Below are 27,991 nucleotides of genomic sequence, written 5' to 3'. Positions count from 1 at the left end.
CTTTCCCGACCATAATTAGGCCACCCACATTCACCGTCATGCGCCTCAGATGGAGACTGTGTAAGGTTTTTAGACTTAACATGCTGAGAACATGTAATGATTTATAAGAGGAAACAAAGAAAGTTAAAACTATGGGCTGAATAAATAACTTGGTTGCGTGCAGAGTCCTAGCTGTATGTTTCATTCCCTGCTGTACTGTGTTATGGGTTTTATTTTATTTAAGCTTCATTTAATATACAAGTTATTGTTTTTTTTTTAATGATATAACAATTATAGCTTTTTAAAGTATTGAATTAGAAAAAGAAACCAGGATTTTGTTTCCACCTAAGTTTTCTGCAGATGCTCTCTGGAGTGCTTGTCTAGGATATCACATATAGTATAAAATGATATCATCTTTACATTTAGATTCTGCGAAAGCAATTCTCGTCGAGTGAGAGAGCAGATGCTGATAATAAGAACCAAAACGACTTGGGTTAGCATTTCGATTGCGTGCAGAAAGTTATGTAATTTCCATAGGTTTTTACATGCTGCGTGCAAGGAGTACATGGACGGGGGAGTGTTCGTCTCTAGCGAGAAGCTGATTGGCCAAATCGAGTGACGGTAGAGATTGACAGAGAAACGGACCAATGAGCGGCCATGCTTTGTCTTACCCCTTGTTGGCCGCAGAGGCGGCGTTGTAGGGAGCATTTTGTTCAGGACGACCCGAGAAACTGTGCCGTTATGTCGACGAAGCTGTGGTGCTGTTACAGTTTGTACTGTTCGTTAAACCGGATTTAAGCATAAGCGGTGGAGTTTTGTTTTCAACCGTGCAGTTAAAGGATGTGTTTAGGGCTGCTTTTTGTTGATAGTACTCCGCAACTGTGAAGTTTGACGAAGTGGGAAGCGTGGGAAGGACTGGTTGGATTCCCCTGTGGATCTATGCATGCTCGGTATGTCACGTACTCCCGTCCAAGCTCGCTAACTTAGCTCGCAAATGTTGGTGTTAAAAGTGCGAATTTAAGAAACCATGCAACTTGTTTGGTGGCTACATTTCGGTTTTGTCACGTTCGCTATGTTTTTACTTTATAGTTTTGTGTAAGTTGCATATTTATTTTCTTCCCCAAATTATTCTGCTATGTTCCAAAACTTTATCTTTACTTTAATGTTACTATAGACAAATGTTCTCTTGTTCATAAAAGGCAACACAGGGAAGAAACTTTTCGTAAGTGTAACTTACTAGTTGCTTTCAGCTAATTGACGCTAGCGTTTACCGATAACGTTAGCAAGTTGACGCTAGCTCACTTAGCTAACTGTTAACCATTCTGCTCCCTCGACATTTTTTCCAGCAATGCTACAGCGTTTGGCTCTTTAAAACTGAAAAAAAAAAACTGTTGCAAAAACTGCAGTAGTGCTTTCCATATTCACAAGCTTGCTCCCAACATGTTTTGCAAACATTCCAAAGATGTTGTTATTTCGTATTTCGTAAGTTTTGCAGCGTGGTGAATTTAAGCTGTCGCGGATAATGCTAATGTTAGCAACCATGGGTTGGATGAGCAGCCCTGAGGTTGACCCAGTGTGCCAGAAACTGTTAGTAACACTAAAAAAAAGAGTATATAATAAATAAGTAATAATAATGATTGATATTATTATTGATGTAAGAAAATAATGGAGTCAGATGTTTTTTTACTATTGTCATTTATTGTCATCTTGCACCAGTTGCTGTAAAGAGAAGTAGTGCAATTGATCATAAACTATTACATTACAAAATAATAAATAAAACATTAACCAACGGGTTTACTGTCACATTTAAATGAAAGGACCGCAAGAGCATCAACTCCAAAGAAAATATGAGCAGCCACAAACTTGCCAAATGCCTTACTAGAGGTACAATAGGTAGTATTTAGTGCTAACAGTATTTAAGTTCTTAAATAAAAATAACTTTTACAAAACGTGTGCATGCTGTAAATAATTGAGTAAAGGCAAATATGATGTAGGAACATAAATAAATCCACAGGCTTTTCTGCAGATCTGTCACTCTGTCTTGTAATATTTTATGTATGATTTTATCTTGTGAAGTTTAGTTCACATCTGAGTGTTGAGTGTCAGTAATATTGTAATTGTCTTATACAATATGTTGCAACTGGTCTTCACTCTCACCTTACAGGTCTGGATAGCATTCTCAAGATCACAGCTGCAGGCCATTCACTGATGGGTACATACTGTGAGGCAACGCATCAAGAGAACTGCAAATCATTCAGAAAAGACGGGAACTGTGAAAGAATGAAGACAAGCTAGATAGTTTTGTCTTCAAGGAACTGCCAGAGAATACACCTGCAACTATTTGAACTAACAAATGTGTACCTGGACTAAACACTAGTCTGAGAAACCTGAAAAGTGACTTGTTTGTTGAACTGTTGAATCTTCAAAGAGAACACCTTGACACCGAGTGATCAATATGAGTGCTGAAGGATATCAGTACAGAGCGCTTTATGACTACAAGAAAGAGAGGGAGGAGGACATCAATCTGCATGTGGGGGATATACTGTTGGTAAGCAAAGGAGCCCTGGTGGCTCTTGGGTACACTGAAGGACTGGAACAGAGGCCAGATGAGATTGGCTGGCTGCCAGGCTTCAATGAAACCACTCAGGAAAAAGGGGACTTCCCTGGGACATATGTCGAGTTCATTGGGAAGAAGTGGCTCTCTCCCCCAACACCCAAGCCAAGGCCCCTCAGACCCTTACCTGTTGCTCCAGGTGCCTTCAGGACAGAGGCAGACTCCGACTCAGAGCAAGGTGAGTGAAAACCCACTACACCACTGTACAGAACTTTAAATTAATATGACTGCAACTGAAGTATTACCTTCATCAAAGATTAATCTGACATTTTTTTTCTTGATTAATCATTTGGTCTATTAGATCTTAATAGTGAAAAATTGCCATCACATGTTCCCATAATGAGATTTTTATTTCTCCACTTATTTTTGTTTAAGACATTATTTAACCGTCCAGTGATTAAGATTTGGGGGGGATTTCATGGCATCTAGCAGTTTGCACCCAGTTGAAATGTCTCCCAGGTAGAATTCCATCTGTGTTCATCGTTTAAGAGGTTTTCAGCGGGAGCCAAATTATTCACAGATGTCTTTTCCTCTCCAAAACTAACAGACCTGGTGATTAAAACACTAAGTAAAGCAATTTCACGTTACAAATCAATGTTTTACGACACACCATCACAAAGGGGCTTCTAACTAACGTGGCCTACATGAAAATGCGAATGACTCTGACGAGCCAGTGTTTGTTTTGCTAGTTCTGGACTACATTAGAAACACGGCGTTATATAATATGGTTATCTCCATAGACAAGGATCTGTTCCTTAGGTAGATGTAAATAGTTCATTCTAAGGTAGCGAAAACACAATAATTTTAATTTTCAGGTCAATATATGCTAAAGAAAACATACTTATTCTCTTGTATTCCAATTCTGCCAATATATCCCCCTAAATCTAACACAGATTTCTTGCAGAATCATTTTATTACTTGAAACTTCCCCAGTGATGTTAAAATTGTGCCTCAGAAGTGTGTTGCAGGGTCTTAACCAATAATGCTTTGTAGCTGATAGGTACCTAATTTTTCTTCCAACAGTTTTCACACATTCAAACACTGCAGTATGTAGTTTGAAAGACATGTAGTTAGAAATTTGTCATTGTGGTTTATGTCTGATCCACAATGAAACAGTTTTTGACACAGATATTCGACTTCCTTGAGTAACGTTTAGCAAAAGCTATAGTTTCACAAATATTTTGGCAAATTATTCATTGTTCTGCTATGACTATGCACTATGACACATGAAGTTAGCCATATTTGAGAATTAGTGATAGCATTTATGTATTTCCATGAATTGGCTATTGTTGAATGAATTTGTATCATTTGTCACATCTCAGATTTCAATTTGTAAAGCTTACCTGCTTACATTTGCTTTTGCGTAAAACAACACTTAGTCTCGACATAGTGAGAATTTATGTAGCTTAAGGATCAAAATATTGCATATCAAGGTGATGGAGGACTGAAAAGAGCCGTGTCAGTGAACCATATTCAAGTTTTCAAATTGTTAATTAATAAGGGTGTCACGTGTCTCCAAATCCACGATTTGATGCATTGTTTATTTTAAGCTAATAATTTGATTCAATTTTCAGTTTCTTTTCTTTTTCTCTTTTTCTACCACTGACAGCTATGCCATTGTCAAGACTATCAACTCTTGAGTGGTTAAAATCAGCAGATCATAGGTTTCATGCCTTGACAGCTGTTATTTAGATTTTAGAATTCATCTTTTAAAAAGATTGGCGAAATGGTTTCCAAGCAGGATACAACTACCATATTGTTTTGGAAACTGTGTCACGCTTAGGCCATATGGTCAGTTTGGTCAAGCTACCAGATCCTTGCTTTACCTTCATTTGTGTAGCATAGCCCACAAACAGTATTTTTTCTGTCAACAACATGGTCTGTGTTCATATTAATCATTACAAAGGCAAAATGTTGTCACATTGCTGACCTCAGGGTAGGGGGAAGATTTTCCACTTCAGTTGTTTCTCACGTCATCTATGCTATGTAGTGTTTGAAGTGTTTTTTTTCCCTCTGATGTAAAAACCGAGAAAATCGCCAATCCTGATTTTAATGTTGATGATCGAAATTTCAATCTTATTTTGCTCGATTTTCCAGAGCTTTCAGCCACATCTTGTGGCCTTAAGCATTTAATAAAGTTATGGAGATTTTTATCATGCGACTTCAGTTGGGAATTTTGGTCACGTGATCACAAAACGGCTTGGATTAGGGTTACTAAAGTTTGAGAAAGATGCTGATTTTGCAGAACAGTTGCAGTCTTTGACAACAAGTGGCTTTGCCCTGAACTGTACAGCTGCACTGGATGTGAACCAAGCTGAGTCCCAGAGGACAATGTTGGCGTTTATCCAGGCTATAGTACACCAGAGCATCTCTTGCCAGCCATATGTTACCAGTGGATATTATCTGTGTTTCTCCACAAAGCCACATCTTTAGGGAATATGATTCCCTTGTCAGTGTTGAGAAAGATGATTAGATCATTATATACTGGCGATTAAGGCAAATTGCTCTGGAAGCCTTGGGGGGGAACAGCAAAAAATACCAGGGCCCAACAATATCCCTGATTACCTAGGGAAGGAAAAATGCCAGATCAGGATAGCTCTAGAAACTCAATAGGCCAATCAGGCAAGTGGTAGAAAAGAATTAAACACATCATTACGACAGGAACATGCACAATCGACACATTGCAAAAGCCTGCCAGAAATGTGAATCATATAGTTTAATTTTGTCTGAAATTAATGCCCGTCATGCTCCAAATGAGGGAGGTTTCTCACTTGGCGAGTAAATCTAACAAAGCTGTTCTACCACACTGGCTGGTAAATGTTAAACAAGGCTTAGAGTCTCTACCATGTTCTTGCGTCATTTATGGCTTTGTGCTGTCCGTCTGTGTTGGACAGGTGTCAGAGTTTGGAACAGGGACTTAATGGTACACTCAGGTGCCCTTTCTAAACTCTGAAATCTATGATGCTTTGTGCAACAAAGCAGGTTTGCACTACTATGTACTTCATGGGGTAATCAAGTGAATCGTGTAAACTCAATAATATATACCCAAATGGCCATGACAAGAAAGTTTAGAATGTTTAATCACTATGGCATTTTTAACAATGAGATTAAATCACGAAATTCTTAAAAAATGCGCAATATGCATATATTTTGGCCAGTAAAAGTATGCATGTTCAAAATAATTTATTTCGTTTTTTATTCAGTGGATATGGGCTCTTAAAATGCTTGGTCTCAGCAGTGTGCATATTAAAGCAAAAATAAATGACAAAAAAAACCCAAAACTGTATAGCAAATATGCACACTTAAGTATTTACGTATTTATTGTAAGTCATATTGTCCTCACATTATTGGACAATGTTATCAGATTTTCTACATATCTTGCAAGCTAGTTAAGAATTGAATTCTGATTTTGCGGTCCTATATATTTTACTTGTTTTAGTTAGCTTGTCATCAGTATCCTTGAGTTACCTGGGTTTTTGTACACAATAATGTTTCAACTAACTGAGGTGCACAGGAATTTTTGTGGTCAAGAAATACTTTGGCTCAAACACAAAACTACTTCTAAAACCACCAGGCCTATATTTTATATATTTACCTTAATATATACAATATACAGTGAGTAAATGTGCAAATGTGGTAAAGTTGGAGCTCTCAGAGTCTCCGTTTGCCGTTTTGACAGTTGTAGGCAAGTACTCTTACCCTACCTTAGTGAAACACTAAGCTAAACGTGATCAGTCTCTATAGCAGACACCAAGAGATCAAATCGATCTTTTATTCTGCTTTGTGTGAGATGACAAACAAGCTGAGAGTTGAACTGTTCCTTTACTGCACCTATAAGCAGTAAATGAGTGCTCTTTCCTGTAATTATAGTTATAGAGGGTTTTTTTTTCAGCAAGTGATGTAAGTAAGATGTATTTAGTTTGTTTCCATTGTCCCATTTGTCCAATGTCTGTGAATTTCAACACGGCCGCGTATAAAAGTTCCCCTTTTGAAATTCGAATCAGCGTTACTGCTCAGGCCGCAACTCTGAACTGCAATTAAAACATGCATCTTTTTAAAGACACTGCGGCTTGCACCAGTGTGCGCTTAAGGGCTTTCTGCTCACCTAAAGAGCAGCTGTAGTTGCCAGGTTTCTAGTTTCTGCCCTTTTGTGGTACGATTGTGAAATTCTTTGCTGTGGTTTGCAGGGTGAGTGAGGAGCTGTATGAAGGGGGCATGTGTTGAATAGCTGTGTTGTGGTTGAGTGGCAGCGCAGAGCCTGGAGCGAGTGTGAATGTAGCACTGGGAGAAGAAAAGTCTCTGTGTCCTGGGCTGTGGGAGACGCAGAGGGGAGGGGGGTGGAGAGAAGGGGCCCTGAGGTTGCGGGTAAGGGAGAGAGAGAGCCCCTGTGCTTGCTATAGGGTCTGTGCAACGGATAGTGTGCAAAGGGATCAGGACTGGAGCGGGGTTGGGGGCTTGACAGAGGGGCTGAAGCAGGCGTGGGGTGAAGGGGGGTAGGCATTGGGAGGGACTTGCATGCTCAAGGGGGCTTTGAAGAGGGGCTCCGCAATGGAGGCAGGGCTCTTGTTGCTCCCAGAGTGTTTGTGATTTATTGCCCACCACCAAGGGATCTCACTCCCTTCCTCCTACTTCTCAGCTTTTTTTTCTTCCGCCTCCCCCTCCTCCTTTTTCTTTTTTTAATGTTTTGATAGTTCCTACAGTCAGCTCTGGTAGGGGGAAAAGAGGTGGAGAATGGAGGGGCCTCTCCTCTCTCAGCCACAGGGGTTTACATGAGTGCAGCAGATGTGGAGAGGGTGAGGGAGAAAAAGAAAAGAAGAGAAGAGGGCCGGGCTGGGAAACTATTCTGCCTCATTCCAGCTCTCAGCTATTTTTTTTTAAACATTAAAGTGTTGCTCCTTTTCTGGGCCTCTCAGTTGAGAGAATATACATGTGTTTGGGCCCGCCAAGAGAAAGGAACTCAGAGAATGAAACCTTCTTCTTATAGCTCCATTTGATTAAAAGTTGCAATTTTAAGTACTTTTCATGTTTGTTGTATTGATACAAAACAAAGGTATAAGTTGATACTGTTCTCAGTTCCACTGGTAAAATTTTGACCATGTGAGATACGCATTAAAATTGCCAAGACGATGGCTCAACATGGTTAAACTGTTTTTTTCTGTGCATAATTGCCGATCTTCCGACAACCAGTCTCCAAGTGAACATTCTTCCAAATGTTTGAGATAAAAGTGTTAATAACTGGTTGTTACCCGGCATGCTCTCGCAAGGTTCAGCCTTACATGCTCGGACTTGTTTAAGGAAATATTTGATGCCATCAGGCTTCATATTCTCTCTTTGGCTGGGGCTTATCATTCTTTTCAGTCTGTGTAACACTGCATCACATTGTTAACTTAAATCCCACTAAAATCATATTTCAAAGCTTTTGAGTGAATATGACTGAAGTGCATTTCAAAAGCAGATTCTTTTAAGTAAACAAACTTACTTTTTCATCACCAATTAATGTGGATTTTATAATCATGTATTTGCGGAATAGACTATTTGGAAATTTTTAGATTGATGTGGTAGTTGTACATTTTAAGAAGTGCTACTGGAAGGAAGAGAGCAAGCTCTACAAAGGAGACAGTTGCAGGGAGAGTACTCTGCATAGCTGGAGATTGAGATAATGTAGCTCTCCTTCCTCGGGCCTCTTTAGTACTCAGGCTGACATCTGCTGTACTGAACACACTCTGACAGCACTGTTGATTTTCTCTGCTTAGAATACCCTTCTTTTTTAAAGTGAGCGTGTGGAAGCTTAAGTTCTGGTTTCAGATGCATGTCACTTTTTTCCAGAAAGGACAGTCACAGATGAGTACATGGACACAGGTCCCTGGCAGAATGAACACAGCAGCAGCACAGAAGTTTTTCTGATTTGCTTTTATTTACTGTGATGTTCCTCTGTGAGGCTAAAGGCAGCTGGGGCCAGGAATGTGTTGGCGCTTCTTTGGTGGAGGGCCGCGCACAGACTGCATGGTAGACTGATTTGTAGCTTTGTGATGAATCAGTATTGTGCTAAGTGCTGATTGCAGTAACTTGGTGCACAATGCAACCGGACAATAAATGGTTTGCACACTGAATAGGACCCCAGCGATCGCTGTTTTACACTGTCATTGTTATCGGTGTACATGCTGCTGGCATGAGGCTAATTTTACATATTTAGGTTTGCGTGACTTTTTGAATTAGTATATTATTACTAGGTTTAAAGTTCTGCTGTTGTAAAATAAGTTTTGTTGCATAATTATAGTTCGGAATATTCTCAGCATTAGTTGTTGGGAATGAGTGGCAGCGGCAAATCCACTTCCTGTGAACGTAATGCTAGATTTAAATATAGTTTGGCTTGTCATAGTTTCCAACATTGGACTGTGTCTCAGAGGAGTGGTCATTAAATATTTGTCATCTTCTTTGTTATCCCTTTTTAAACTAATGTATATTGCTCATTAGTTTTTCTATTTTTCTCTGTGTTAGCAACTTTTTCCATTGCTAAAATGATGACATAGACTCATCCTTCTCTTATTAATCCCAGCAAAAGCATTTGAAAAGGAACTGCTTACCTTCCACTCCAAGTGTTTTATTGTAGATTAGGGTAAAAAAAAATGGCTATCAAAGTATGCATTTTAAATAAAAACTGATGCTGTCTCATTTGGATTTATTATTTTGTCCAACTAACAGTCCATAACCTAAATATAAATTGGTAAGTGTCTCACAAGACAAAGAAAAATGAGAAATTACTCACATTTGAAAGGGTTAATTCCATAGAATATATATAGCATTTTTGCTTGACTGAAAACTGCTTAAACAGTTTTTCATCTCACCAGTTTTTCTGTAAAAAATGGTTTAACATGTCCAAGTATAGATTTAGACCACCTTTGGGTTAAAATGCAGTTTACTCTACACTAAACTAGTTTGAGTGAGTATAAAAAAACTAGTGACACATCCTCAACTGTTGTAATTATACACTTTTGAAAAAATGCCTTCATTCAGTGATGTGACTAAGAAAAAAGAGAAGTAATGTAATTTCAGGGCTCAATAAAATCAAATGTAATTAGATTTTTTTTTCTCCTCCAAACTCTGTTAGTGTATGTATCCAGTAAGACTTGTGTGCATGAAAGCGTGCATAACAGTTTCATTACTTGATTGTGTGCAAAGACTGAAGTCTGAATTGGCAAATCTTCTTTACTAGAGTCAGAGCATGTCTGCTAGCAGGATTAAGAAAGAGAGAGAGAGAGAGAGAGAGAGAGAGAGAGAGAGAGAGAGAGAGGTGGACTGATAGATAGAAGAAGTGGTGCAATAAGACAAGAGGTGAGATTAGAGAGGAAGACAATGTCAAGGGGACCAGAAAAGGTATTTGAAATATGGGATGTATTTGACAGGGAGGGGGACGAGGTGGACTAGCTAGTGTTGCTAGGTGCTGTGTGCAAGCCTCGTGCTCTGGAGGTGTGGTGTTACATAATGCTTTGAACAAGACAGGCTCCCTTTAAAAAGCCTAGGTTTATTTTCAACTTTTTCCCCCCATAGTTTTGGTCATAATGCTGGTTAGATACATTAAAAATAGAAGCGGTTACTTCACTTAAGAGCCTTCTTGTATCACGCTATGTGCATGGACTGAAACATCAAGGAAAAACAGCAGTTACAGCACACCCTTTCAGCGCAGAACACACATTGCAGTTATGCAACTTTTAACATATATCACTCATTAGAGGCGAAAGGTCAACATAATGCAAATGGGAAATAGTGACATAGAAACCACTGTTGTTACTGCCTTTCTCTGATACACTACAGAAATTATTTTACAGTTTCTGTCAGGATCACAGATGATTTTTTTTTTTCACATCTTGAATCTCTCTCTTACGTGTTTATTTTTGCTCTTAAATTACTTGTCAGGTAAAATACATGGAAATATTTGACCCCTCAAAACCTTTCCACATATTGTACTTGTAAATAAAACCTATCTATCTATCCAAAGTGAGACCAGTGTCATTGCAATGTGACTGACATTTTTCAGAAAATGGAAATATTTTCAGATGCTTTGTGGTTTTGCTGAAAAGACCTGTCCCTACAAATGAAAAGGACTATCAATCTAAAATCAATCTAGCATTGTGGCAAAATCCCAGAAAATAACACTGCATGTCTTCATTCTGAATGCCACTCACGTCTCCCAGTTAATACCATAAGACACATTTCAGGCACATTTTTTCTTAAAGTAGTATTTATGTAGTATGCACACTGGTATATGGTGGATTGATTCCACTGATTCAAAGTTAATTGCACATCAGGAAACTGTGGTTATTTGTGCAGGTGTTATAATTCACTAAAGGTCTGCTGTTTATAGGGTTAATTGTCAGGCTGTAGCAACAGTGTCCTCATTGGCTGTTGCTTAGCTTTTGCACTTCATCTTGCACCCTGCAGGAGGAGACATTGCCTGCCCTTTTGAAACTTACTCAGCTCAGTGCCTGTGTCATGGACTTGTGCTTCAACATGCTTGTATCATGCTTGAAATGTATTAATGAGAAATCTCAGCTTTTTTTGTATGATGTTGAAGGTCTGAATAATGCTTTATCAGCTGCATTCTTTTTCATGAATGCCGCTGTGCAGACGATCCACATTGGTATTAGGATGTGTAATGTACTTTTTATTATGATGCACTTATTAATCAATAATGTGCCGTCACGTGTGGTGTGGTGTGATGTACATTCCCTGGCTTATTAGTTTATACTGCTGTCCCTCAGCTCGACCTTTTCCAGACAAGAAGAAATGGTATAACCTGAAAATGCTGGTTACTTGAGTAGACCCTCTAAATATATCCAAAGTGTGGGCTATCTTTAGTGTGTTGGTGGTGCCCCATGCCTGTCCTGCCCACAGTCTGCAGTTCATTCGGTTCAGACATACAGTTTCGGTCGGGGAGATTGTCCCCCCTACACCACAGCAGCACCAGTGGCAGCTGTATGGACTTCCTTGACCTGCGGTTGACTAACTGACTACTGGCTGGCTGGGGCCTTTTGGGATATCATGAGAAGGTCTGGCAAGCATGCAGGCCTGTAGAGACATGTCCAAGGGGCCCCTGCCTCCTTACTCTCTCGCACAAGTTGCCACAGAAACCAACTTCCATTTAAAACTGTGATGTGTGTAGACCCTCAGCTGTTTCTAAACAGAGCAAGACTGTGGTAACACATTGTGTTATCACTGTCGTGACACTTTCATAATGCAAAGAGGATTATTTAGTGTGTCTCCTTCTTTGATTATGCTGCCAGGTACTATAATTTTACTACTAATGCAGGTGTTTCTAGATGTTTTCAGTCTCCAAAGTGAACCAGCGTTTCAGCTACAGTTGCAGAAAGTACATTCATCCCAATGCAAGATGTGGTCAAATCAGCCCCACCTGTTTTCTCGACAGCAGCAAAAGCTATCTAGTTATTGCCAGCAGTATTATCATGGCTTAAATGAGCAATAGCAAAAGTTATTGGTGTATATTTGTATGTGTTTCCATGGTCATTTGCTCTTGCCAGCAGGGGAAAGTTTTCCGCTTGATCTCACACCAAGGCATTCAAAAAATCATCACTGATAGCTCAAAAAATTTCTGCCATATCTTGCCTGCCACTTGATCCAATTCCATTGGCACTGAAACTATCGCGTCGTTGACAGTACCAAGAAGCAACTCTATCTGTAGGCTGACCCGTGTCACTCATAGGCCAGCCACAGACAGAGTAAATAAATACACGAAACCCTACTTTACTTTGAAGGGTCGTCTTGTTGTAGGGTTATCACCATGTTTCTGGAGACATGCAAGGAAGATGACTTCAAATCTATTGCTGCTCTTTCTTCCTAACATTTAAAACCTCTTATAAAGACATATGTTTGTCAGAAATGTTTTCTTAATAAAAAAAAACTAGCTTTTGGAATATTGTAGTTTTCATAGATATGAACATTTGGAGCGTGGGTGGGTTTAAATTTATTTCCAGGTTGTGAATTGCGTTTCCCAGAATAAGGTTGGCTTTAGAGTGGCATCTGTGTTAGATATCTTGTCTGGTAGAAAGGTTACACTTCCAAGGTGTGCGATGGCAGCACTGCGTGTCTCGATCTCTATTTAAGGAAACTCTGGTGTTCCATCTCAGAGTTCACTGCTTCTGAGAAAACCCCCCTCTCGCTTCGCAGTTCCAATAATGTCTTCCAGATGAACAGTTGTCCTACATGGAGTTTTGTGTGTTCTGTGGTTAGAAGGACTTTGGTAATCCAGTTTCTTCACACGCAACATGCCAGCCTGTGTGCTGCGCCGGCCAAAGAGGATGTGGATTTGGATGAAGTGGTTCATTATTTGCTTGATTGAACACTCTGTGGTAAAGGAGGGTAGCTCCTTTGGTAATGACTAGCGCGCATGCATCAGTGGCACTGGTGGATGTCCGATTCCAAAAAACTTGTAATAATTTTTTAAGGTAGAAAGAAAGAAAAATATGGTTACTAGAAAGGGTTCCATTCATAGTTTCTGAGCATTTTGAAACTGCAGACTCTGTGTTAAACAGTTGAGCCTTTCAGAAAAGTGCCCTTTCAAAATACGCCTTTGCAAATCCAAATAAAATCCCTGCCAACCCCTTCAACCTTTCATGTCCACACCTGGGTGCAAAGTTCTGAGGGAAAAATTGGGAAAAAACTCAGACCTGGCTTACCTCATATCACAGGGTATTTGCTTAGTTCCCTGGTCCACCAAACCCTAACTTGAGTGCTCAGCACCTCCTGTTCTTGAATCAGGCTGTTGTAAATAAAACTTTTACTTTTGATGGCAGTCCTTTGGTCTCGTACCTGCTTCCTTTTGAAGTTCTCAGTAGTTTGTAATTCATGCAGCTAATCAGCCTTTGCTGTTTGAAATGAATGGCAGCCATTGCCACATTTAACATCATATGAACAATTATCACAACCTCTGATGACTAGCAGATCATTTAATTTCTGTTTCACCTACATATACTTTCACTTTTTGTGCCTTGGTCCATTTCCTAAATGCGCTTATATGACTTTGAACTTACCTAAACTGTAAGGTTGAGTCGTATACCTGGATAAAATCCATTGCAGGTTGATGTACTTTTTACTGTTACGAATATCATCGGCATAAATTGAGTCCATATCCATACTTGTGATGAAGGAAAATCCTCATTTGGAGAGCAGCCTTTAATCTTATACTCGTGTGATCCTGAATGATCTGAAGCTCAACACTAATTTGGTTCTGTAAACGATACAAAAAAAAAAAACATTTAAAAAGGAATGCAGCAACTACTAATCAGCCCATATCAATTTTAAGCTAAAAATAACAAGTTCTTGTTAGGTCCCACCCACTTTAGATTTAAACTACACCTGTTTTCTCAAACCCCACCCATTCTGAGTATAGATACAGATGCAGATAATTTAGTTGGTTGAACAGATACAGATAAACATGTACTAGCTCCTTCCTACCAAATTATGTAAAAGAAATAGAGGCAGTCTTTGTCACCATTCTGTTCCAGAAAAAATGGGCCAAGTGAAATCCCCTTAGAGCGATTTGTGTTGTCTAAACTGCCAGAAGGATGAAACAATAGATTCTCTTAGCCATGATTATGTCACCATTCAGACAAAACACTTCTGTTTCATGCTAGATAGAGATATTCATGCATTTTGCATGTGTTGAAAAAAAGGCTCTTAGGTGTGGAGACAGGACATAAGCATCCATCAAAGGAATGCTTTAAAATAAACTGCCAAAACCACACAGCCTTGTATTGTAATTAGAGCTGAAATGAATAGTTGATCAAAAGAAAAAGAATTGACAATTATTTTGATAGTATTAATTAATCATTAAAGGTATTTTTCAAGTCAAAATACCGAATGTTGCATAATTCAAACTTTTCAGCTTTGCTTTTCTTCGTGTCATGTGATGATAAACTCACATCTGCCCTTTTCACTATTTTCTGACATTTTATAGAAAAACCCAGTGAATCAGTTAATCAAGAAAATGATTTTAGTTAGCTGTTATGTTATCTTTGCCATGCTAACAGTTGTTACACTTTCTATTTGCATACTTTTTAATGCAAGGTCAATTAATTCAGATGGGAGAACCTGTTAGGACTGCATTCTTTGGTAGCAGATAAATTGTGTGGTGGTGACAGTGACAGTAGATTTATAGTGATCATAATGTTTCACTGGCAGTTTTATCTAATAGTTTTAGGGTATATCTATTTGATTTTTAACAGAATGTGTCGCTAACCTAATTCCAGTGGGCAACATATGTATCACGTGCCTGAGAAAGTTTCATAAGATAAAGTGTTGACACAGCGAATAATTGGTAAAGAGCACTTTTTAACTGTTTAAATCTTGTCCTCCAGGCTTCTGTTTGCTGGACCTGACAGAGCAGTTCTCCCTCCCAGAGACCAGTCCACCCATGCTGGCCAGATTGCTGGAAGCTATTGAGAGGAAAGGTGAGCTTGACCGAGGAAAATTTTCAAGTCTTTCATCTTGACATGCATCTGCACTTGAGTTTTCAATTTGCCTGTTTGCGCTGACTGTCTTTTGTTAACCACATTGGACCGTGCATATGTGGCCTGTTACACAGAACCACATGAATGGAATTGTGTTAGTTTTCTCAGTCAATAAATGGAATGATTTATGTTTGACTGATCACTTGCAGGGCTGGATAACCCAACTTTATATCGAACATTTACCGCTGGTGGTGGACTGGAAATCAGACAGTATTTTGATTGTGGTGAGTAGCTTTTTTATCAGCCTTTTTGAGGCCAGTACATTTTAAATAGTTAATTGAGGGAGACGGAAAAAAAGATCCCTCAAATAGAAACGAAAAAAAATTACTGACGTAGATGGTGGTGACAAAGAGAGATAAATGTGTGAGGGGACTGAATATGATTTGTATGCGTGCGTATACCGTTTTTTTTAAACAAAGTACCATGGTTTCTGAAAGGTTTTTTTGCATCTATGGTTGCATCTCTACATATGCATGTTAAAGTTTTGCAAATTGAGCTAGAAAAAGATTTTACTTTGCAAAAAGTAGTTAAAGTATTTTGTGTCTCCATGCTGTTTTGCACTTCAGATCCACCCTCGCCAGACCTGGATCAGGTGGAACTTCCTGTCTTGTGTGATGGTCTGCGTAGGTACCTGCAGGATCTACCCCAGCCCATCATCCCCACTGCGATACACGCTCAGATGGTCCACACTGCCAAAGGTGAGAGCAGAAGATTCAAAAGCTTTTTTTTTTTTTTTACTGTACAGTAAAACAAGAGCTGACGTCATGTACACTCTGCTATTGAACGTTCAGTACTTTGAACACAAACCACAAGAGCTCGTCAGTTCCTCATGGCCCTTCAAGAAGACTTTTATATTTAAGTCTCTTCCCCTAGTGTTTATGTGCTTTTTTATTGTAACCAAAAAGTTCTAATTAATAGGGGGGTTATGTTTGATCACGGTCTTTTTTTATTGCTTTTCACATTATATAAGAGGTCCAAACAAGTCCAACAAAAGGAGAAAAATAGAAAAACCCCTGCCTCCCCATACCAATCATACACACATAAATCCATAAAAAGAAAGGGAATAACACGGATGAAGTGAAACAATGGATAAATTGGTTGCATTGTCATTCTGTCAGCTTCAATGATTTATGTATTTTGTCACTATATCTTAACCTACTTTCTTTCTGTCTTGCTTTCTCTGCAAGCACAGACCGACTTTTCACACCACACACCATTCTGTAGCACTGCATTCTCTTGCTGTCACATGGCCAGAAACAGGATATCTGTGGTTAATAGGAACTAAAACAAGCCTGAAAGTTTATCTCTAGCATCTCTAAGCAGCCAATCACCTGCCAGTGTACCTTACGCTCATTGTCAACCACACAATTGCTCTGCGGTTTCATAACCTAACTGCACATGACGTTTATTTTTCCATCTCTTCACTGTTTTAAAGAAACATCTTTCATTTCATGCTCCTGTTCGACTCAGGCAGGAACAGCTTTTTACATCTGTCTCACTGACCTCTGGGCCCGTTCTCATCTGTTTCAACAGAGGTGGTGAATCCTGAGGAATGTGCCCAGCTGCTACGTCGCATCGCCAGCACCCAGACCCTGCCTCCTCAATACTGGCTTACCCTCCACTGTCTGCTAAGGCATTTCTCTAGAGTGTGCCAAAACGGCTCCAAGAACCTGCTCAGTGCCAGAGCCCTGGGCGAGATCTTCAGCCCCGTGTTCTTCAGACAACAGACAACCAGGTGGGTGTCAGAGCAGCCGCAGCCGTGGCGACGACAGACACCCAGGCAGCAGACAGACAAGTGTGCAGGCTCAGTCATGCAACACCAAGACACACAGATTCTCACACACACACTCAAGCTCACACACCTACACACCGCGAGAGTGCAGGCTGTCATGCACTCATGGGTTTTAGCTGTACACGGATATAGGTTGGAGCTTTTCTACTTACCAGCTGTGCTGCGCAATTAAAGCAGCTAAGCCTGATAACCATCTGATTGAAACCAGCACAGAGCAAAGCAGAGCAGTAAAGGCTGTCACCTGGGCTGTGAAACTTTATTTAACTTGCCTTTTTTTTTTCCCTTCGCCCTCCTGCAGTTGTGAACCCAGCTCAGAAGCTCACATCAAGATCATTGAGGTTCTGGTGACCAGTGAATGGAGTGAAAGTCAGTCAGCTCCAGGTAGTTAAACTTTTTTTTTTACTTCAGTCATCCACAAGGTTTTAGATGCTGCAGGTTTACTGCTCATGATTGAATAATAAGCATTTAAAAAAATCCATGACTTTTTATCATTACATTGCATTCAGTTCTGTATCTACCATTGGCTATATGTTCTGCAGGAACCTAAACATTGCATGGACTGAACACCCTTAGACATGAACTATTAATAGCTCGGAAAGCTTGGAGGAAAGGTGTTGAGACTTGCAACTGCTGCACTTGTAGAGTGCCACGGGTACAAACTGGAGATGAAATTCTGACTTTATAGTTGTTGAGACTACTTTATCATGTACTGGTCAGTGGATACATGTGTTTCAACTTACACATTTTTCCTGCTGATCTTTGTTGCAGAACAGTGGAACTTTTTGAATTAGGGTTACATCATTTTTAAAGCTTTGGCTGCAGAGGATGTTGGTTGCAAATGACCTTGTTAGAAATAAACACAGCAGTCTGTTTTTACTTTAATAGTAGCAATACCATCTTGTATAAAGACTCTCTGTTACAAGTAAACGGCCTGCCTATAAGACTTAACTTAAGTAAAAGTGCAAAAGTATTTGCATAAAAATATACTTAAAGTACCAAACGTTGTCAAAGAAATGTAGTGGACTAAAAGTACTATATTTGCACCCAACGAGTAAATTATAAAGTAGCATAAAGTGGAAATACTAAAGCAAAGTACAAGTACCTTGAGTTTATACTTGAGTAAATGTACTTAGTTACACTGTTTTTTTATAGTTCATGACATGGCACAAGAGTTCAAAAGGAATTTGTCTGATACAGAGTACAACTGGGTGTGATTTTTGTGTCTGTAAGGCTTGCATTTAGATGAAGGTGATCACTGGTGAATTTCTGTTAAACATATGGCCTTGTAGGTGTCAGACAAGAAAACTGATAAAATCTTTTGGTTTTCTAATCACGGCATGGTTTTTTTTCCCTGATGTTATTAGTTGGTAATATGTCAAACACAGAACTGCACAGAGTCAGTTTCCAGTTTCCTGGCTGGTGCAGTGGTGGTCTGCATAGATGGAGCTAGTCTGCTGGTGTGTGTGTGAGTAGAGTGCATTGCGTGGCACAGTTATGTTTTTACAGTGCTAGTTAAAAGCACTGTCGTTGGCTGGCCCAGAGGCCTGGGACTGGCGGTGGCTGTTTAAACATTTTATTACCTGTTAGGTCTATTTATAATGTTCCTGTGCATGGACCACTCTCAGCTGTCAGTAATTTGCACCTGCGGGAGCACTTTGGTGCGGGGATGGATGGATGGATGGATGGATGGATGGATGGATGGGTGGATTGATTGAAGGGCAGCCAAGCAGCCGTGCATGACACAAACGCTGAAAACCTTTTTCTTTTTTTTAAGTTCTTTTTACACACATATCTAAACACAGGACAGAGTTGGACATACGACAAAGTTTAGAAGTGGCAAACTGTGTCAGTCGCCTGTCTTGTACAGAGAACAACAGGTTCACAAGAAAAGAGAGGAAGAATAGACTACTTTGTAAACACACATGTGTGTCTGTGAATGACTCGTGTGTGTGTGTGTGTGTGTGTGTGTGTGTGTGTGTGTGTGTGTGTGTGTGTGTCTCTCTCCTCCCAGTTACTGCGTGCCTATTTTAAGTAAGCGACAAAAGGCCCACTTAGATTTGGTTGGCTGGAAAGTCGGCCTGCTCCACAGAGCACTTCTTGTTAACTGAGGGCTGCTTCCAGTTTCTAGTGCCACTCTCCTCCCCCTCCCCTCCATCCTCCCTCCGCCTGGATCTCCACATGTCCTCTCTGCCTCAAAGTGCCCAGCTCAGCAAATATTTGAAACTTTGCAAGTTAATCATAAGACTGAACTCCCCCTGCCTCCTCCTTTACAAACACAGAGAAAAAGAGAGGGGGGTGACCCAAAGAGAGATAGAGAGATAGGGAGAGAGAGAGAGAGAGAGAGAGAGAGACGCACACACATGCAGCTGGCACGAGTGGCTGCTTTCAGAACAAGCAGCACTGACACCAGAGCAGCGACCGCTAATCATTAACTATCTGCCTCCATGCGAGCAGGCCTTGGCCTCGCTCTGCTCAGAAAGAGAGAGAGAGAGAGAGAGAGCCCTTTAGCACACTCACAGCAGGAACTCAGTCAGTCAGCGAGACAGTCGCATGTTGCACCTGCCTCACACCGAGCGGATTACCTGGATTTCATTAAGAAGCGCACAAAGCTGTTATCTTTTTGAGAATTAAAGAAAAAGGAAGCCACCTCCAGCTTTTCTCTGCGGCCTTAAACTATGAAATGGAGCTTTACTGGAGGACTTGAAAGTTGGTCTGTTGGATTTAATTTACCGATTGGGATTAAAAGAGAATCTCTAAAGGAGGAATCATCGATTCACCAAAACATGCACAACTTGCAACGTAAGTTTGAAGATTTGTTAGTTGATTCTGCTCCTTTTTTTTTTTTTTTTTTTTAAATGTGTCATATGAAAGTGTGCTTCTGCTGCTTCTTTGTCCAGGCTATGACGAAAAGGGCATGCGTAAAGATAAGACACAAATACCACAGCTTAAGAAAAGACGAACAAGAATAAGAGGTTTTTGTTTTCTTTAAGCCTTCAGTCAGAGCTGTCAGCGAACACTTTAGCCTTTGGCTGCTCCTCATGCTGTACAGTTATGAACTGTTCTCACAGAGTGCTTATAAAACTCTGCGTTGGTCTCAGGCAAGATGATAAATCTGAACAGCTGAGTGAAGATTTTCAGTTTGGACTTTATCCAGACAATCTCAACAGGTAGTGTAGGCCTCAGTGGAGAAAGGCAAGTTTAAATCAAATGATATTAAATACCTTACAGATGGTACTTGTGACAGGATTTTTCATACCATTAAATGGGCAATTTAGGTGACAGATTTTGACTTTTTTCTTATTTCAGTTGTTTGTATTTAACACGTTCATTTTTTTTTTTTTTTACTTCTCAAGTTAAGCACGCAGAGACCTAGCAACTGTTCCTCAGTTGAACCTAGCAGGACTGCGTTCCCCTTGAATCCTTCTACCTTCCCAAGAACTAGGTCTATTTTAATTTCACTTAGGAAATCGAGGGAGTTATCTCTGTCATGCCGAGTGTCACACTGTGGGATTACAGGCGTATTTCAGAGCTCTGGGTGCTGCTGACCGGGCCAAGCATTATAATTTAGCTGCGTACGTGCTGCTGCAGCAGAGCTGGCTTTGTCTGAGTGCCAGCAGTGGGCCGGACTAAACCTCCGCACGACACATGCAGAGAGGAGGGGCCGAGCAACCTGCAGGAGAGCGAGCAGCCAAGCTCGACAGAGAGAGAGAGAGGATGACAGAGGAAATGCATTGAAACAGGCAGCAGGTCCTTTTTCCCCCTGCTAGTGGAGCGATGCTGCACATTTGCTTTTAGGATGGATGCATATGAACGCTGGATGCTGCAGAGAGTTTTTTTTTTTCATTTAGCTGCAGTGTTGTAAAGAATTGAAGCAGGGAGCTAAATGGTAATGGGCTTTTAGAATGACCTCATCACTCTCAGGAAATGAAAGATGCAGGAGTGGTTGGTGACAGACCCCCCGTGTGATTGGCTGTGGTAAGTGATGTAACACGTTACTGAGCAGGCTGCTCTTAATGGCTTTTCAAATGGATCTTTAGGTGGCTGTATAAAAATCACTTTATGTGCCTCTGCAGAGATATTTTTGCAATCAATCAAATGTGCGAGCTGTCTTTTTGTAGAAATCTGTTGCCAAGCTGTTGTTAAGACTGCATTGTCCTCATGAGTGGGTTCAAGAATCAGAATTTTTCTGTGATCTTTGGAGGAAACATGATCAGTTTGGAAGGCAAACGTGCTGAGAAGTGCAGCGGAAACTACGAGCTGCAGTTGCGTTGGTAGGCTGCATTTTGATTGTAAAGCTTTTGCATTTTCTGCCATGTCACAATTGTAGCTGCCTGGCAAGTGAACAGTGCCTGCGGTCTCAATGAGCTGAGTCCTGCAAGGTCCATTGTGGCAGAAAGGGTGTTAATGCAGAGGGAGTGAACAAAGGCGGTGCAGATATGTGGGATAAAAATAGCCTGCTACCATGTAGCTGGGCTACAGCTAGCCCCACTGTGAAACTACCAGCTTGTGAGCAGCCACTGCAGGTTAAAGATTTTCAATCTAGGTCCACAGCAGCAGTTCCAATGTTCCATCACTTAATGAAAATTACCATAGACAGTAACAATGAAAATCTCACTCTTAGTGCTGTAGTAAAAGGAGATTTAATGTTCTGATCATGAGTCAGTGATAATTATCTAACAACATTTGCGAGGGGCAAAACATTAAAGTGGGGCTCTATGGTCATATTGGTGTTTGCATTAGGTTTCACAGTTTTATTCTAACATATATTCTAAATGTAATTTTTAACCTTTTGTTTTCCTGTTGTCCTGTTAAAAGAAAACCGTAATCCTGCTGGTGTAACAGAATCATGATGGGTATCATTTTTCCACATGAAAAAAAGGCCAAAGAACTGTATTTGTAACTTGGAATATTAATAGAAATCTTCTTTTCTTGAATGAAATTCATTCTCCCTGACTCATGCTTCAACTCTCCTCCCCCTGCCTTGCTGTTACCGCCTCTCTGCTTGAGAGGGGCAGCATTTTTTCATTCCTGTTTGATCAATGGGGAAAAAAAGATGAGTGAGAGAGTCACAGAGCTTGTGCGTGACTCCCAGCACTGAATTCAATGTGAATTTTGCATTAATTTTTTTTCAAAAGCAAAAAAAGTGTTTTGAATGCAGAGCGAGAGCCCCATTTACTGCGTCGTAACAAGCCAGAAAATCAATCGTCCAATTCAAGCTGAGAATCTGGTTAACGTTAATGGCAGCATGTAGAGACTGTGTTTCAGTACATGTACTTAAATTCTGAATTCGCTCTCCCAGCTCTACCTCCAAAGCCACCCAAACCCACATCTGTGACTAACAACGGTATGAACAACAACATGGCGCTACAAGACGCCGAATGGTACTGGGGAGACATCTCAAGGGAGGAAGTCAATGAGAAACTGAGGGACACTGCGGACGGTACATTTTTGGTGCGAGACGCCTCTACAAAAATGCACGGAGACTACACTCTGACTCTGAGGTAAGTTTGAAATCATTTCATCTTATCAGCCATGTCAGTTCTCGGCGCTGTTAGTTTAACCGGTTTTGTTGCTTTTTTTTTGTTTTGTCCACAGGAAAGGAGGCAACAACAAACTCATCAAGATATTCCACCGGGATGGGAAATACGGCTTCTCAGACCCACTGACCTTCAGCTCAGTCGTCGAGCTCATCAACCACTATCGCAACGAGTCACTGGCTCAGTACAACCCCAAGCTAGACGTCAAGCTGCTGTATCCAGTCTCCAAACACCAGCAGGTTAGACGCCAGCTTGTAGTCAAATCTAGCACATTTATAAATGCTTCTGTTGAGCAATTTAACCACAACTTTTTTTTCCTCTTGAATCTTTTTTCAGGATCAGGTGGTGAAAGAAGACAACATTGAAGCTGTGGGGAGGAAGCTCTGCGAGTACCACCAGCAGTACCAAGAGAAAAACAAAGAGTACGACCGTCTGTATGAAGAGTACACCAGAACATCACAAGTGAGTACCAGCCAGAGTCAAACTACCATAAATAATGTACCATAATATTTACATGACGCTCACGAACACTTCTGCTTCCAGGAAATCCAAATGAAAAGGACAGCTATTGAAGCTTTTAACGAAACGATAAAGATATTTGAGGAGCAATGCCAAACACAAGAGCGGTACAGCAAAGAGTATATTGAGAAATTTAGGAGAGAAGGCAACGAGAAGGAGATCCAGAGGTAAGATTAACGCATTAAAAGGGGGCCTTTTTTAGAAGCAACAGCAGCAGATAACAAACATTTACATTATGCTGAAATTAAATGTCTTTGTTGCTTTTAGGATAATGGGCAATTACGAGAAGTTGAAGTCCCGGATAAGCGAAATCGTGGATAGTAAGCGGCGACTGGAGGAAGATCTGAAGAAACAGGCAGCAGACTACAGAGAAATCGACAAGAGGATGAACAGCATCAAACCCGACCTCATCCAGCTGCGCAAGACCAGAGACCAGTATCTCATGTAAGTACAGCGCTCCAGCATCAGAGCCGAAGACGCTGCTCAAAGCTCAGGCTCCAGCTCTCTGGAGAAAAATCAAATCGGCTCTGCCCTGGTTTCTAACGGCTTCTCTCCTGCAGGTGGTTGACCCAGAAGGGAGTCAGACAGAAGAAACTCAACGAGTGGCTCGGAATCAAGAACGAGAACACAGAAGAGTGAGCATCCTTTTTTCTTTTAATTAAAAAATTAACATCGAAATGCAAACACTTTTTGCCTCACAGCTTACACGTGTGCACTTTGATTTTTCTAGTCAATATTCTATGGTGGACGATGACGAAGACCTTCCTCATCACGACGAGCGGTCATGGAAGCTGGGCAACATTAACAGACTACAGGCGGAGGCTCTCCTCCAGGGCAAGAGAGACGGAACATTCCTGGTTCGAGACAGCAGCAAAGCAGGATGCTACGCCTGCAGCGTTGTGTATGTATCACATCTTTTTACAAACAGCTGTTACAGGAGAGCTTTACAAATCATCAGGTGCACATATGAACAATGAAACAGGCTTCGTTCCTCTATTCCTTCTAAATGTGAAATACTTTCCAAACTTAATCTGAAGTAATGTGAGGCTTCAACAGTCTTGAGTTAGACAAATTAACTGGACTTCCCCCCAAAATTAGTCTTTCTAGCAAAAAATTCTTTTTGTTACTGCACAACAGGGAACAGTGTCTGGGAATGCATGGAGTAAATTAAATGCTAAAAATATTTGTGACTTTTGAAGATAAAGGCTTGATTTTTTTGACCTTTGAAACCTGGAAATGTGCAAAATGGCACTTATTAAACAAAGTGAAATGTTTCACAAATTGCAAGATTTAGAAAAATATTTTCAAAGATATTATACATATATTTTCATAACATGTTAAATTTATGCCAATTAACCACAGTTTCAGAAACTTAAAGCTAATCAGTTTTTAACAACTCAAAAGGATGGAAAATGTTCATTCCCTCCTCGTTGTGTCTGAGCCAGCTGAACTTTTCCAGCCATGGTGGGTCAAAACCACAGGCTCTGTGTTTATTGTGTTTATTAGATCTGGGAGGATGAATAAAAACTCATGGTAACACTAGAAGGGCCAGAATTCCATATCTACTAAAATTTTTTACATTATTTAGGTGGAGGCTCCAAATAAGTCCAGTGGGTTTTCTGTCTCTCCGTGTACTGAATGTCTTTTTCATTCTTGTGATTTTTCTTTTTTTTATTATTTTGCAAAAAATATAACAGAAAAGATGTAAACATTGCTGTTTGTTGAAGCCTCCGTCATAGTACTAGGTGACAAAATTTAAGAGACATACATTTTCAGCATGATATGGGCGCTCAAAGAGAAAGTGTTACAATCGTTCCCAGTTTCCCCTACTGCCTGTCCCTCACGGCAGCGCAGCTCGCTGCAGACACAGCGGAGCAGAGCTCACCGTCAGCCTCAGGCGGATCTGGATTATCGGTCTCTGATGAAAGTTGGCATTTTCTCTTCCTCTTTGGCATATTATAAGAATCACTTTCCAATGAGGATGAAACTTTCGCGGCCGCTCTCGAAGTTTAACTTTTGACAGAGAACATGACAGTCGCCAAGCAACCAAGATGCAACTGCCACTGTGCGGAAATCTATCAAATTGACCACGGTAAAAACTGTATGATTATTATGTTCACCTGTTGTTGAAACAGATAAAAAGGATCACTTTTTCCTTTTACCGTTTGTGTAATTTGTATAAATATCATCCATCTACTCCTTGCCTGGACTCCCCGACTCTCCTGCACTCTGCTGCTCCTCTCGGCCCCTCCTGTCTCTTGAGGGTGAGCTGCAATGTTTTCAGACCTGATAAATTAGCGCCTGAAACTAATGCTCTACGAACTGGAGGAAATTTCTCAGAGGAAACTAAAGTTTACTGGAGTATAGGAAGTGTTGAAGTTTACCTTGTTTCTCTGCTTCCAGTCAGTGATGTGGACAGTCAGGCACAGCGACAGCGCCGCGACTGCGGTCATTGCATTTAAAAAAAAAGAACTGATGAAGATGTGGAATGATTATACCGCGTTAGTTTTTGCCGACATTGACCATTTTAAGTAGTGACGGTCTGGAAATCGGCGTTGGTAGCCGCCACTAAAATTAATATGCAGGTAAAAACCTGACTTACCAGCAGTAAGAAAAAAATTATTTGTCCAAAAATTGGACATAAATATGGTTAAAATTGTCTTGAAAAGATCATAAAAAGCATGAAATGAAGTGTATGTAGACACCCTGCACAAAACAAGGACTCACTGAAAGCAAGCAAAGTCTGTTTCATTGTACCTATGGGTACCTGACTTGTTTTACTGGTCGATGAGGATGATTTTAATTAGCAAACACTTCAGTCTATAAAGAAGGAAATAGAGAGAAAGAAGACTTTTATTGGCTGCAGCCACAGGACAGACTGTGACCATTGTCCTCTCTTTGCAGTGTGGACGGCGAGGTGAAGCACTGCGTCATCAACAAGACCCCCTCAGGTTACGGCTTCGCCGAGCCGTACAACCTGTACAGCTCATTAAAAGAACTCGTACTTCACTACCAGCACACGTCTTTGGTCCAGCACAATGACTCTCTGAATGTGACGCTAGCATATCCAGTCTATGCCCAGCAGAGACGGTGAAGACGATGTTTCCACACGGACACAGAGAAAAGGCCTCATGGGGAGTTAGAGATCAATGTCCTCGGACTCCATGATTTAAAAACAAAAGAAGAGGCTCTGTTTGTCCCCAACTCAGACTTGAAATCGGAGGAAAAGACAAAATAAAGCCTGAAAGATTTCAGTGACTTTTGCCCAACTACGAGCCCGAGGCGAGTCTGAATGTAGATTTATTTCTCTTTTGCTTTTTGTGGGAGCACAGAATCAAGCGGAAACTGCTGAACTCTCCCACAGCGGAGGACATTCGAGGCCTTTTCCTAATGGTGCTTGTTCTTTTTCAAAGCTTTACCAGCCGGGAATGTCAAATCGCAACAGATAAACTCTTCAAATGGAACTGTACTCACCGGCCACAACTTTATTTTTCCACTTTTTTTTCCCTTTCATGTCGTGAGTGTGTGTGTGTGTGTGTGTGTGTGTGTTTGTGTGTTTGTGTGTTTGTGTTTGTTTCTTTGTTTGTGTTTCTGCACAAGTGTTTCTGTGTATGTGGCTGTGAGTGAGCGTGTGTGATTGTCGATGTGACCAAAACTCATAGAATCAGGAAAATGTGTGACGTTGGGGGGGAGGGTGGGCTGTGTAACACATTTGCTTGTGTTAACTGTTCAGTAGCAGACCATGGATCAGCTGATAAATGTAGCAAAATGGCACTTTTTAAACAAAGTTTAATTTTTTTGAAAAGACTCCTATGGACTTTTACGAGAAGAGCAGAGGACGAGCCGTCTGCGTCCTGCCTTCTGACTGTTAGTGCAGACGCAAACTTGATCTTTACTGTGGGCAGGTGAAACTATGAATGGACTTACTATTTCATGTACATATGTGAAAATGTGCAAAGTCATGAATCAAAGTGCACCATACCAAAAAGGATCAGTTCCTGTTTAGTTATATTCTGATCTGCTATGCAATCATTTCTCCATTATTTCTTCAGAATTGTGTTTTATTCTGTTGCAACCCACAATATAAGCTTGTTTTATTGCTTGAAAAGTATCTTTTCCTGTGTAAATATCCAAGAGGATATTTTGTGTCAAAATGCCAAGATACAGTAAAAAAAAAACTGCTTCTGATTTTTAAAAGATAATAATAGCAACTTACACTTTATTATAAATTACTTTAACAACTGGTAAAGATGGAAAAGATGAGTATTTTATTAGTCTTTTTTTTTTGCTTCAAACTAATGTTCTTCTCAGGCAGAGCCTTTTGAATATATGAGCTGCTTCAGTCACAAGTACTATTTCTTACAGAGCTACATGCAGTTCTTTGTTGAGACGGACAAAGAAAGCACTCAGAGAATGGGATGATGGGATTGTACAACCCTTATCTAACCATCACCACGAAAACAACAGTATAGATTTATTTTGTTATAAAATATATATGTTCCCAGATAAGAATATATCAAAGCAGACAGGTGTTTTCAGCTAATGGATATTGTTAAAGGATCAATATACATTGTCCACTTAGTATTTTTCTGTATCAGAAAATCACTGTGTTTACATGGGTGGATCGGCTCATTTCAGATAGTCTTTAATTTCATATTTCAAAAAGGACAACATGTGCCAGTGGAATCCTTGACAGAGAAAATAATAGCCACAGCTCAACTGTATTTTTGTTCCCTCCATCTATATTCTAGCTTTTAAAAGTCCAAGTGATCGGTACGAGTGTAAACCCAGTGGACTGGTATTACTTATTCAAAAACATATTTTAAACAAAGTCACCAGAACAACCAATGAATCACCCTTGTTAAGTCTAACTGATGTGAAACACAGATCACTCAGATGACAAAATGTCTGCCATTAATAATATATATTTTGCAATCATAGATCAACCTGCAAAAAAAAAGTATTTAGATGTGATATTTTTATTCCCAGCCTAAAATGTACTCAGCACAGCTGTCAAGTTAAACTG

The 27,991-nt window shown here is 40.3% G+C and overlaps 1 protein-coding gene across 1 annotated transcript; it reads left to right on the top strand.

Moving 5' to 3' along the window:
- Positions 1-701: 701 nt before the first annotated feature.
- pik3r1 (phosphoinositide-3-kinase, regulatory subunit 1 (alpha)) lies at positions 702-26,510 on the top strand. The gene is made up of 15 exons (XM_042508856.1): positions 702-929; positions 2,144-2,771; positions 14,965-15,057; positions 15,267-15,341; positions 15,684-15,815; positions 16,651-16,852; positions 17,208-17,290; positions 22,209-22,410; positions 22,505-22,685; positions 22,783-22,908; positions 22,990-23,132; positions 23,233-23,409; positions 23,526-23,600; positions 23,696-23,866; positions 25,870-26,510. Exons 2-15 carry the CDS (start codon positions 2,435-2,437, stop codon positions 26,057-26,059), a joined length of 2,187 nt encoding a protein of 728 aa, XP_042364790.1. The 5' UTR covers positions 702-929; positions 2,144-2,434; the 3' UTR covers positions 26,060-26,510.
- The last annotated feature ends 1,481 nt before the right edge of the window (positions 26,511-27,991 follow it).

Source organism: Plectropomus leopardus, chromosome 20 (genome assembly GCF_008729295.1).
Source record: "Plectropomus leopardus isolate mb chromosome 20, YSFRI_Pleo_2.0, whole genome shotgun sequence".
In the NCBI taxonomy this organism is placed as follows: domain Eukaryota; kingdom Metazoa; phylum Chordata; class Actinopteri; order Perciformes; family Serranidae; genus Plectropomus; species Plectropomus leopardus.
The sequence above is the reverse complement of the archived record's forward strand: the minus strand, read 5'-3'. Positions and strand labels throughout refer to the sequence as shown.